The sequence below is a fragment of the Thermobia domestica genome, chromosome 11 (genome assembly GCF_964235325.1).
Source record: "Thermobia domestica chromosome 11, izTheDome1.hap1.1, whole genome shotgun sequence".
Taxonomy (NCBI): Eukaryota; Metazoa; Arthropoda; class Insecta; order Zygentoma; family Lepismatidae; genus Thermobia; species Thermobia domestica.
In genome coordinates this window covers 175,049,293-175,062,411 of record NC_137464.1, presented here as the reverse complement: position 1 = coordinate 175,062,411, position 13,119 = coordinate 175,049,293, and the positions used below count along the sequence as shown (strand labels likewise).

General features: G+C 35.9%; 2 protein-coding genes across 2 annotated transcripts in view; one reads left to right on the top strand and one right to left on the bottom strand.

The window, feature by feature from the left end:
* Window positions 1-11,602: 11,602 nt before the first annotated feature.
* The window catches only part of LOC145664565 (uncharacterized), a 105,258-nt gene continuing 103,741 nt past the window's right edge, over window positions 11,603-13,119 (bottom strand). Inside the window, exon 3 of the mRNA XM_081731341.1 lies at window positions 11,603-11,890. Coding sequence (XP_081587467.1) covers window positions 11,845-11,890 — 46 coding nt within the window. The 3' untranslated portion in view covers window positions 11,603-11,844. The remainder of the gene's footprint in view (window positions 11,891-13,119) is intronic.
* The window catches only part of LOC145664566 (uncharacterized), a 59,503-nt gene continuing 58,176 nt past the window's right edge, over window positions 11,793-13,119 (top strand). Inside the window, exon 1 of the mRNA XM_081731343.1 lies at window positions 11,793-11,920. Within this exon, the coding sequence (XP_081587469.1) occupies window positions 11,870-11,920 (51 nt within the window). The 5' untranslated portion in view covers window positions 11,793-11,869. The remainder of the gene's footprint in view (window positions 11,921-13,119) is intronic.

Here is a 13,119-nt window from a genome sequence, read left to right as displayed (position 1 = left end):
TCAATGTTTCAGAATGTAAAAAAAAAAAAAAAAGCCAGGGTCGAGAAGCCTCAGACAACTAACAGCAGAGATATATTATCTTGTAAACTATTTGTCCTTGCCTTGTGAGCTTACTTGAATTTATTTTTAAGACCTTTAGGCAACTTTGGCCGAATGGATGATGATGGGAAAATTAGTGAAATGAAGAAAGTGGTAGAATACTAGACAACTTCGAGAATACACACACATTCGAAAAATGAAATGAAAACTTTGAGTTTTACGTCCCACGATTATGCCGGTTAGACTAAAGGAGACTGATGATGAGTAATGACTGAAATGGTGGAATGAAGAAAGTGGGAAGAAACGGGAGAACCCCGAGAAGACCCACGCACACGGTGTTTGTCCACCACAAAGTTCACTTGGCGGGGGCTGGGATCGAACCCGAGACCCCAAGCACCAGAGGTGAACACTCCACCACTGAGCCACCGCGGTCCCCACACACATTCAATGTTTGTCCATCACAAAGCTCACATGGCACTAACCGAGATCGAATCGAGTACCACATACACCAGAGGTGAAGGCTTCACGGTGTAGCTACCGTGACATTTCTTGTCTTGTGAGTTCTGGGTAATACTTGTAACTTAGTTGTATCTTGATTAGCATGGTGCAGCCTGCTACATTTTACTTTCGTTCCCGTGGTATGCTGATATATTTTTACGAGACAAGACGAGACAAAACGGGACATACGAGACGAGACGAGACGGGACGAGCACATTTTTTCGAGACGAGACACGACACGAGACATACTTTGCACGAGACGAGACGAGACAGCCTAAAGTCTCGTCTCGTCTCGTCTCGTGGCAACACTATAAATGTGTTAACCAGTATTTTAAAAAAGTTTCTTGTGTTATTATTTGAATTGGGTCTGGAAGATAGGAGAATGCTTGTTGATATATTGTTCTATATGGTTGACGTTAATGTTAACACATTCGAGTTGGAGCCCATTTCTACCATGTTTTTCCCTCAAGTCGGCGGGATCTGCGAAACTCTTCAATTTAAAAAAAATAGTGTAAAAACGTTAGAGCAATGAAATATTTATTTTCGGCCAGGCTGAAAGTTCGAATCCCGGCCAGGCTGAAAGTTTTTCAAGTGTTCCTGTTTCAATTTCAATGCATACTCAGTGTGATAAGCAAGATCTTCTCTTCCCTAGAAAGAAAAATGTTGGAATAAGGAGAATTGGAGAAGGTCTATCAATGGAGACAGTGATTTACAAACTTATTTCCAGCAGTTTTTCTAGATTTGATAGTTTCGTCTACTTTCAAGCATTTTCTGATTCATGTGTGATCAGTGTTTTTATTTCTTTGAATTACAGTATATAATGAAATAATACATTACATACACAGCAATATTGAGATTAACATATGATGTTCATTGGACAACACGCTCTGAACCAGAGAGATTGATCTCAGAATGGAGAAATGTTTCTTGCGTCATCTACTCACAATTTTACTTGCATACAGACTTAACTCAGTGCTACCAACTGCTTTCAGTTCCGAGAAAAGTTACTTGTAAATTAGGTTGCATCTGTCTAGGCGTTCTCACAACTGCAAATGACTTTGTCCCCAAGTAATGGAATTAGAGCACTTAGGGGGGAGAAACTTTTCTGGTTGGGTGTACACTCGTAACAGAATTAAGTGTCCGGACTAGATTAAGTTCGGTTGAAGGTTGCACTATAGGTTTAGAATTTACATTACGTTTATCACATTGGTCATAGCGATGATTAGGGCTATTACAAACGAAACAAGTACGTTCCTGACCAAAATAAGAAAGTAAGTATCGTTCACGTTGGATTTCAATAGACGATGGAATTGCCTTATCTAACTGTATGTACACCAATTTCCGCCCGGTACGCACTCGGTATCGATGATTACTATACTCGTCCTTGATATTTTTGACACTACCATATGGTGTCAACACTTTTAGTATTTCTTCAACGTCCAATTCACTTGGCACTAAAGATAATTTAACTAAAGTAATAGGCTTATCTGCAACTTCCACACTCACATCATACACTCCATTTTCATCAGTGTATCGTAACCCAGTATCTCGAATTATCTGCTTACACAAAAGTTGGGATATTAACTTAAAGAATACACAACGTCGATAATTGCCTAATTCAATACTGACAACTTGGTCATTGCTTAACTTGAAATTGTCAAATATAAATTCATGTATTCTATAAGTAATTGGACGATTAGGCACATTACTAAAGTTTACACGCAAAGTATTAACTCGTTTCACTACCATTTAGACGATCAGAAGAATTATAACTTGAAGTATGAATGTATGCCGTATAAACAAGCAACAGCGCATTCCGCAGGTCTGCTAGCCACCGCTGCCATAACACGACTACACCTTGACTATTCTTTCACGTCTGCCGAAATCTCCTAATTTGAGCGTTATGTTCATCAAATGATAGACAGAGAGAGAAGGAACCGAAAAATAAGTTTGAATTAAATAAATAAATAAACACAGAAACTTTCGGCTCGCCTAATGAAAGCTAAAGTAACCAAGTTTCTGTTAGGACAACTAGGGATGCGTTCGAGTCGAGTCGAGACAGAATTTTCCAGACAAAATTCGAGTCGAGACACAGCTCTTCCAATAGAAAAATATATATTTTTCGAGTCGAGACATCACTTTTACGGCACATTTTCGAGTCGAGGCAGTCTCAAATCTTGTCTCGTGCGCATCCCTAAGGACAACCCTTTTGAAGAAATCTTAAGTGAGACAGAAAAAATAAATGTAGAACTTTGTAAACGGAGGGAAAGACACATAACGTGAATACACTAAAGATGAATCATTTACCGTGTAGTATTGGTAGTTCAGTGGTCAAGGCGCTCAACTCGTACTCTGAAGGTCCTCGGATGTTTCAATACTTGAATTATCAAATCTTCAGGAATAATAATAATAAACTAATAATTATAATTATTATCTCGTAGAAGATTAAAAGTTAGGAGCTTATTATCGCTCAGGTCATACCATTACAAGCAGAATCCGCCATGACAGTAATGCATGCGTGGAATCTATAAACAGAAGTGAACTGTACACAACTACGACCAGTAGAATGTACACCAAGTAATATAGCCACACCATGCGTTTACATGCATCTCGTCGTAATGAACCGTATACTGTTGCTTCTTATAATGATATCTTGACACTGGAGCAAGGTAACGGGAGTGGCCTACCGTTGGACAGCTTCTGTTGAACTTTGGAGTCGCGGCACATATGTCTTTGCATGAGGTTTGATAAACTCCGAACCACAAAAGTGTTAGGTTACTATGGATGCGTGAACACCTTTGCTAGTACAATGAATGGTAGATAGCCTTAATTTTAAACACAATAATATTGTACTATAAGTGTTAGTTGCTATCACGTTGAACAGATCTGGTAATCTTCATTTTTGAACGCTACAGCAGTCTAATGACAGGCGTGATGGTGAAGGTGTTGCTCGTTACATCAACACTCACATTTTATTATAATATAGGCATTGTATAGTTTATACACTCATACTTTTATTTAGTGTATATGGTTTGTAACTGTACTTGTTTAATACATATATATACATATTGTGTATTTTTGAGTCATTACTTTATGGTAATTCTGTACATATAGTATGATAAATGTCTTTAGTGGATATGTATGGTAAGATATATAGATATCTTGATGTTCTTAAGTACTTTACATATATTTAGGATATTCAGTAGACTATCATTAGGGATCCAGAATTCTACAAAAGAAAAGCTCATCGGAATAGCGGCGAGACCGGCATTGCAGCCCCCGGCAAAATCCCTTTCCCCTGCTGGATTTAGAGACTACTTACTGATTTTTCATCTGGAATGCATTCTTTAAATTCTTATGTTAGGCACTAATACTACAGGATAAATTAAAACGAATTTGCCATTCCATAATCATATATGCAGTGTACTTTTTACATACAAAATTATTTGATTTCATTTTAAATATTTTACTTATAGAAAAAATCAAGCTATACAGGAAGTGGGAAGCAATTTATGTTGCCAACACTGTTCAACGTATTTCTTCAATATGGGAAAAAAGTTAATACTTTGATATTTCATCGAATAATTATAATTATATTCAAACCACTACCTGTGTGTATATATTATTCTTTTTTCTCTTTAAGTAATACTATTCTATTCTCAACCCCCCCCCCCACGAAATATTTCTAGGAAGTAGCACTAACACGTAACGTGCATGTTGTACGTCTAATGGGAATTTCCTAGAAAGCTCAGAAACAAGTACTACTAGTGTTGGATAAAGAAAGAAACCTCACATTTTGAAAAAGAGAGCGATATAACTTATGAATGCATATAGACATTATATTAAAACAAATTTATCATCTGAAAATCGTATAGGCCTACATCTAATCTTTTTATTTCCTACCGACATATGATCTTTGTTATAAGACCCTTCTTCACTATCTCTTTTAGATTCATATTGCATAACATTGATAAGAAATAACAACTTTGTTGAATTATGCTTTTAGCTGCAAACTCCCTGTCTTATCTTCTACACTAACGCTTACGTGTTGATTCATAAAATCTATCCTTCCATTCCAAATCCACCTTCTTTAGAACTTCCATCATTAATTCCTAGTTCATGCAGTCAAAAGCTTTTCCCAGTTCACACAATCAATAAACATAACGTACACCCTCCTTCCTCCTTTCTCTAAAGCTTTCACGGATTACTCTTTATAAGCCGAAAGAATCTCTTGTGCCCTTAAACTTCATAACCCCAAAACTGTATCTCCTTAACTTCCATCATCTCTCCTAAATTTCAGTACTCAAACAACATTTTTTGCTGCATGTTACACGAGACTAATATTTCTGTTCTTTTCACATCTTTCTAGGTTCGGTTTCTTAGCCAATGGTTGCCTTAAGGAAATATTTTCGTTAGTCTGCTGTTTCATGTGTTTCATTACAAGGTCAGAACATTTCTTTCTTACACTTTTGTCTGAACATTCTACACCCCTAAAGAATTTAATTTGTATATCATATGTCCCAGTTATTTTTTCTCGTCTCGGATATAGCTGTTTCAAACTTGTCTCGAAATATCATTAAATTTTTCGATCCAATAAGCTATTCCAGTCTTATCATGACATAATCTTTTCATGGCATAATCTCTTTAATATCTTCGGCAATCATGGAACATTTCCATATATACTTTCTTCTCATGTACTAGTTGAGTCAAGTGTTCCTAATAGGTAGTGAATTCTGCTTGTATAAATTACAGTTCCAAGCCTTTTTTTGGATTACTTTCGCCAAAATCATATTTGTCTTCGACACTACCTTCCCCAGAACTACATTAAAATCTCGCACTAAAGTTACGGAATCACCCCTTTACTGCCTGTCTATGATTTCGTCTATTTTCTTATAAATTTCGCCTACTTCCCAGTTGTATCTGCAGTGGTGCATATTTTCAAATTATTCACATTTATAATAAGACAATTAGATCCTTCTATTTTAGGTTTTAACTTCATAGTCCTTCATAGTCCTAAGGTTTTAACTTCATAATAAGAGAGAGATTATCGTTGAATAAAGGAAATATTCAATGTCTGAAAACGGAGAGATTTAATTTGAGGAAATTAGAAGAGAGCCAGATAAGAGAGGAATACCAAATTGAAGTTTCGAATAGATTCTTGGTTTTAGAAGATTCGGAGTGCACTAGTCTTGAGGATACTTGGATTGAAATTAGAGATACCATTAAAATTTTAGCAAAAGAATAATTAGGACACGCGGAAATACGTAGGAACAACCATGGTTCGACCAGGTATGCATTCAACTAGCGAATAAGAGTAAACAGGCAAAATTATGTTGGCTACAAAATCCGAATGAAATAACTACACAAATTTTCGTAGACATCAGGCGGAAAACTTTCAAAACTTTTAGAACCAAGAAACGCGATTTTTGAAAGCTAAAATTAAGGAACTTGAAGATAATAGTAAAAATAAAAACATTCGAGACATGTATAAGGGGATCACCGAATTTAAGAAAGGTGCCTATATATTAAAGAAAACTGAGGACCAGTTCTCACTGACACAGATAGCATCATAAATAGATGGAAAGATTTTTTGACGATTTGCTTAACACGCAGCCAAAAACTAATGTGCGTGGAGAAAGGGAAATACACACCACAGACCCATATATCCCAGAACCTAACCGAATAGAAGTAGAAATCGCTATAAAGAAATTAAAGAAATACAAATATCCGGGTGTATACGAAATACCGGATGAGTTAATTTTAGCTGCAGGCGAAAAATTGTAGAACAAGATACACAAACTCATTCTCCTTATCTGGAACAAGGAAAAATTGCCACAAGAGTGGAAAGAATCAATCATTGTTCCAATTCACAAGAAAAGTGACAAAACTGACTGTAACAATTATCGAGGCATTTCTCTCCAGTTAACGTCCTATAAAATCCTCTCAAACATTCTATTAGCAAGATTGACCTCATACGCAGATGAAATTATTGGAGATTATCAGTGAGGATTTAGACTAAATCGACCAACTATCGACCAAATATTTACCATTTGAAAAATACTCGAAAAGAAGTGGGAATACAATACTCCGGTACATCAACTATTTATTGATTTTAGAAAGACTTACGACTCTGTTAGGAGAGAAACATTGTACAACATTCTTACAGAATTTGGAATACCGAAAACGGTAATTAGATTAATTAAGGTATGTTTAAATGAATCCGAAAGTAAAGTCCGGGTAGGAAATTTTTGTCAAAGAGCTTTCACGTCGAGGATTGCCTGAGACAAGGAGATGCGTTGTTGCGATTATTATTCAACTTTGTTTTGAAAGACGCTATAAGAAAATCAAAGCTAGCAACCAGGCCCTAGAGTTGAATGGGGTTCACCAGGTTATGGTATACGCTGATGATGTAAATATAATAGGGGATAATAGGAGAACAATAGAAATAAATGCAGAGATCTTATTAAACGCTTGCAGGGACATGGATTTAGAAGTAAATGCAGAGAAAACTAAATACATGGAAGTTCGTCGGGATCGTAGTACGGCAAATGATGGATGCGTTAAAATATCAAACAATAGTTTTGATAGCTCCCGCCAGGAAATTCGTGTTGTTATTCAGTTCAAAATCTCTTCAAAATCTCTTAGAAATTTGAAGCTTAAAATATATAAAACGATAATCATGCCTGTTGTTCTGTACGGTTGTGAAACATGGTCGTTAACTCTGAAGGAAGAATGTAGACTGAATTTATTTGAGAACTAGATTCTGAGACGAATGTTTGGATCCAAGAGGAACGGGAATTGGGAATGGCGGAAACTTCATAACGAGGAACTACATAATTTATACGGTTTACCCAACATTGATAGGGTCGTCAAGTCTAGGAGGCTTAGATGGGCAAGTCATGTAGCTAGAATGGAAGAAAGTAGAAACGCTTTCAAAGTCTTGACTGGAAAACCAATCGGAAAACGACCATTAGGAAGACCTAGGCGCAGATGCGAGGACAATATTAAGATGGATCTCGCAAAGATAGGAATACAAAGTAGAAACTGGATCCAGTTGCCTAAAGATAGAAGTCAGTGGAGAGCTTTTGTGAACGCGGCATTGAACCTCCGGGTCCCATAGGTTATATATATATATATATATAGAGAGAGAGAGAACTTCATAGTCCTATTATCAACAAATTTTATCTTCACTACTTTTCTTTCACACACTTGCCCAGAATAACTCACACCCCCTTCTCATGATTACTCTTCTCATCGCTTGAATGAACTTTTTTTGTGTGCTTATCAATACTCCATTTCCTTTCTATCGAATTTCACAGACTACCTTATCTGGATTATTTTGATTCATTTCTTTTTGATTTCCTGATTCTAATTCCTGTAACATAGTACGTGGATAATTATGTAATTCTTGTTCGTCTTTTCCCCAAAATCTTCCACAAGATATTCTCCTCCCAGAGATGTGAATGGGGAGATATTTTACCTCTGAAACTATATTTTTACTTGCTAAAGACCATTTCACACCTTTTCTTTTCCTGTTGTTGACACACCAGGGAAAATGGAACAATAGTTCTCTGTTATTTTCTACTTCTCAGTATCTCATCTGCCAAAATCATTCTGATCATTTTTGGGACTACTTTTACAATTACCATACCAATAACTGTGATTTCCGTCGACGTAAAGTAGGGACGTATTGGAAGAACTGGTTTCTTCTCCCAAGACATTCTTTCTATGGCTACTCCATTTACACCAATTTGGTAGGTTATCATTGCCACACTTTTCGAAATTTTACTGTAGTACGCAATCTTCCCCATCCAACTAAGTGTTTTCTGAAAGCGGCATATATTGGAGTGGTGAGCTGCATATAACCTCTTTTAAAATAATAGTAATAATTTTCCAAAAATACAAAGTGGAAATTAAAACTGACAGTGTCGTATCACGATTTTACCAGGATGTATGAAAATGGATAGAGCAATAAGTATAATCTCTGCCATTCGTGCGAGGAACTAATGATAATAAATTAAAATTATTCTTATTTTCGCACATACATAACAAAAATTCCTCCAATATTCATTGTACTACGCTTTTCACGAGTACTATTATATGCTGGGATAACAATAGTTTACAGTACAGTTTGTACGAATTTTCAGAAGAATAGCAAAACTTTGGAGTGTTATATTCAGTGCTTAAAGTGAGGCGGTATGAGCCGGTTATGCATCCGAAAGTTAGAAAATCGGCCGGTATGGCATACCGGTAAAAATAACATATTTACATTGTAATTTGCATGTAGAAAAAAGAAAGATTTTACACAGTAATAAGTACGATGTTAGCAAATATGTTTGTAGTATCAAAGATTTCGTTGCTGCTGCTTTGAAAATTTAATAATAGTTCCCTATCACCCTATTCCATTGCAGAATTTGTGCTTTTGATTTTTTTTCAACATTTGTGAGAGCGATTCCATCCCCCCTCAAACAATTCTAACTACTGTACTGCCCGTCTAAAATGTTTAACCTGGATCCGTCTGTGATATTCACAGGACTCTTTTTTTAAAATTCAAAATTATTCTTTTCATTTTGTCTGGAATTCTGTGTTTACAACTATATAAGAAAATTAGTGTTGAGCACGAGACGAGACGAGACCAGAAGAAGTTTTTGAAAATGGAAATGAAATTGGAAAGAATCATTAAATATTAGATACTAGAGACGAGACGAGATTGCCTACAAAGCCTTGCAAACGAGGCGAAAAACATATGAACATATATGTGTTTTCTTGTTTTAATCCACTTAAGGCCGCGTTGGATCGCTATGTTATTGTAAATACGATGTTTAAGTAAATGTACCATCGGTGTTCTTCCACATTTAGATCGCCGATATGGTCAAGCAAAAGTTTTACGAAAGCATACCACCTCTGCTTCTTTCCCCACTTCATAATCACTATTGCTCAGTTTGGAGGCAGAAGTCTAAAGGCTAGTTCAACAATAGAAAGCCTAAGCCTTGCAAGCCGCTTAGGCAAGCCTTATACACTTTTATATTTGGATATTCAAAAGTTTTTAAGTTCATTTAGTTTAGAGAAGGGAAATTCGGTTCCTTGCCGGGACTAGAGCCTTTTTATTTCGAGTATGCCCCTTCTGGCGCTGCTGTCAATAGTATGTGCTTTCCCGTACCTCCCTCGAAAGAGGAAAGACAAGTTGATGTAGCCGAGACCCTTCATTTGTTGGAGGGGGGCGCGGTGGCTCAGTGGTAGAGCGTTCACCTCTGGTGCATGGGGTCCCGGGTTCGATCCCAGCCCCCGCCAAGTGAACTTTGTGGTGGACAAACATCGTGCTCGTGGGTTTTCTCGGGGTTCTCCCGTTTCCTCCCACTTTCTTCATTCCACCATTTCACTCATCTCTCATCATCGCCGTCTCCTTTAGCCTAACCGGCATAACCGTGGGACGTAAAACTTAAAGATTTCATTTCATTTTTTCATTTGTTGGATGTGGACAGAATTGTTACATTTAATTATTTCACGGGCTTCGCTGTGCACCGATTGGTTAACCATTCTAGGTAGTCTACGATCTTCACTCGCCAAAGACCACACGACTGAATGACAAATTGGCGACGCAGTCGAAGAAATTCACTTCTTTCTTCAAACCAAAAGGAAAGTTTCCTCCATAAGATGGATGGCGGGGGTGAGGTCGAAGTATGTTTCACAAATTTTCCTCTCTGCAGCAAGAATCGTGTAGCTATGAACGCATTCCCCTTTGCTCCATCTACATCCGCAGAGTACGAACGGCCTGCCAGGTAGGATCAGTTGCCTCTAGAGAAATCGGTTTCTTGCGCGTGAGCGAAGAGTAAAGGAAAGTTATACGAGTAATGACAGCGCATTTTCGGGTCCCTGGAGCCTCGTTCTGTAATGGTTTGCGTCAACGCAACTCAAATTTTGTGTTTGACAGTATTTTGCGGGAATTGGCGGAGCTTTATAATTACTTCTTTCATTATTTGCGTTACGTTGCGAAGGCTCTTAACAAACTGAGTCCCCTTCATTGGCTAATCGCCTCTTTCAACGTTCTTCATTGCTAGCACAACTCCCATTTACTCTGGTGAGTAGTGTTACAACTTATCCAAAGCTTAGGTGTAACTGGTAGGAAACTAGGCTCCCTAGCAATAACTCATTATTCCAAAGAGGAAGAGTTGTTATTATTATTATGAATGTACAGGTGTTATGAAGGGTTAGTGGTAGCTCAAGCCAGCAAACCAGTATATACGCCACTGATGATAGTGGAGCGTGCAACATTTACATATTAGTTCTCTCTCTCTCTCTCTCTCTCTCTCTCTCTCTCTCTATATATATATATATATATATATATATATATATATATGGTCATATTTGTTCCATACCGTCACCTCATCTGATGTCACTTTAAGCACTGGTTATATTGATAGTATCAATACATCCTACGTCACATGTTTTTCAGTCATATGGAGTACCCAATTTAAGTGTGGTTATTGATAATATAGTTTGAAATTAATTTTGTTTATTCTGTCAATAGTTCTGTTTCTGTATTTCTTTTATTTGATGTTGAAATGACAATTTTCAGTATTGAGGCTAGGCTATATATAAATAATGAGATTATTTGAAATCCGAATTGTACATAGTTCAACCGAACTGAATCAACATTTTCATACCGAAAGTAGCTTCTACTTCAAATAACAAAAAAAGAAAAAAGAAAAAAGAAAAAAGAAAACATCACAAAACTATACTGGAATTTTTTTTTTCGTTCCGACATTATGAAAACTGGGATCAACAACATGTGTTGAATGCATTTTTCGCTATACATATTGTAAAATTTTTCGTATTATATTTTTTGTTAAATCTATTAAAGAATAACAACGTGTCATCTTCCATTCCATGTAAGAAGAATTGTAAGAATTGTTTGTAAATAGTTGTAAGGAATCGTGACCTGCTGTAATTTGACACCAAAAAAAATATCAAAGGAATAAAGGAAGTTCCATTCAATAACACTTCATTTTCGTAAATATAAACATCATCATAATATATTTATACATACCATACCAGCTTTGTTACGTACATCCTCAATCTTGACTATAAATAAGTTCTCTGACGCAGTTCCATTGTTTCAATAATGGTTCATAATGTTTATGGTTCTAACTTCCCGCTTGCGCAAAAGCGTTACAATTGGATCAGTTCATACGCAGAAATGTGATCAACAACTTTGATTATACATGAGTGAGATGTGCAACGCACTTCAATTGATGTGAAGATAGACCACGGATAACACCTACTCCTGTTAGCTCTGATTCTTATAGATTAACAAGAGCAACTGACTGCAAGTATGGCCGCCATTGCAGAACTGCTAAAGAGCAAGAAACTACCATCAATCAAGGTAATATAAATACCATTCATATCTAAATTCATATGAAGTTCTTTTCTATGATCACCAAAATTTAAATTTAGCTGTTAGTAGATTGTAAAGGTTCCACCATATTGCTTCAGTTTCAACACCAACACTTTTAGTTTTAATTTCAATTCTCAAGACTAAAATCCTGAGTTTCCTGAATATGAATTGTAACCACTTAGGAGGGGGGAAGGGAAAAAGCACTGTAAGCATAGACAGATAGCTATGTAAATAGATGTTTATAATCTTTAATTTCAAATATTTAGTTTGCCCAATAACACAGACAAGTTGTTTAGTCTATTGATTTAAATTTACAAATATGTTCTTTATTTTCTTAGCTCTTCATAGTTACGTTGGTAATCAACTTTTACACATGCATAACAGCTTTAAGCTAGAGGAGGGAAACGTACTAAATACTGATCCACGATACTGATTTAATATTTCTTTTTTAATTCGAAAATAAAGGTTTAAAATACAAAAAATATTAGTGAAGGGAATAAAAAGAATCCTATCATCTATGAAAGTTGAGGGAGATGAAATGGAAGAAGTTGTTAGTTTTCGGCACTTACATAATATTACTAATGAAAGTATGGAATATGAACGGGAAATAAAAGCAATGATTGAAATATCCAAAAGAACTCTAGGGAAAAGAAAGAAAATAGAAAGCGTTCCATAGGTGATTGAGGAGAATTCTGTAGAAAGACATAAAAGTTCCGTCTTGCACTGAACAGAGCAGAAATGATTACATTTTAGAAGAACAATGAAATAGTTTTAGACTTTGATATGAAGAAAATGGCTGGTTACTATACTATTTAACAAAATATAGTCTTATTAAGTGTATAATGGATGGTTGAGTAGAAGGTAAATTATTATTATTATTATTATTATTATTATTATTATTATTATTATTATTATTATTATTATTATTATTATTATTATTATTATTATAACATTTGATGTAGAAGTGGTAGAAGAGCGAAAGAGTTATAAATTAAAGGATAAGGAGGTAGTAAATGAATGAGCTTGGATTAAATCACCTTAAGAAAACCCAAAACGAGCAATTTCTGCTAATTCACCATATATGCCTCTAGGAGTACATCACCTAGTGAATACGGTTAGCCTTTTCTCAAATTTTTTGACATTAATAATAAAAATATAGTGGCGGTTCTTGAGGGAAATCACATCGA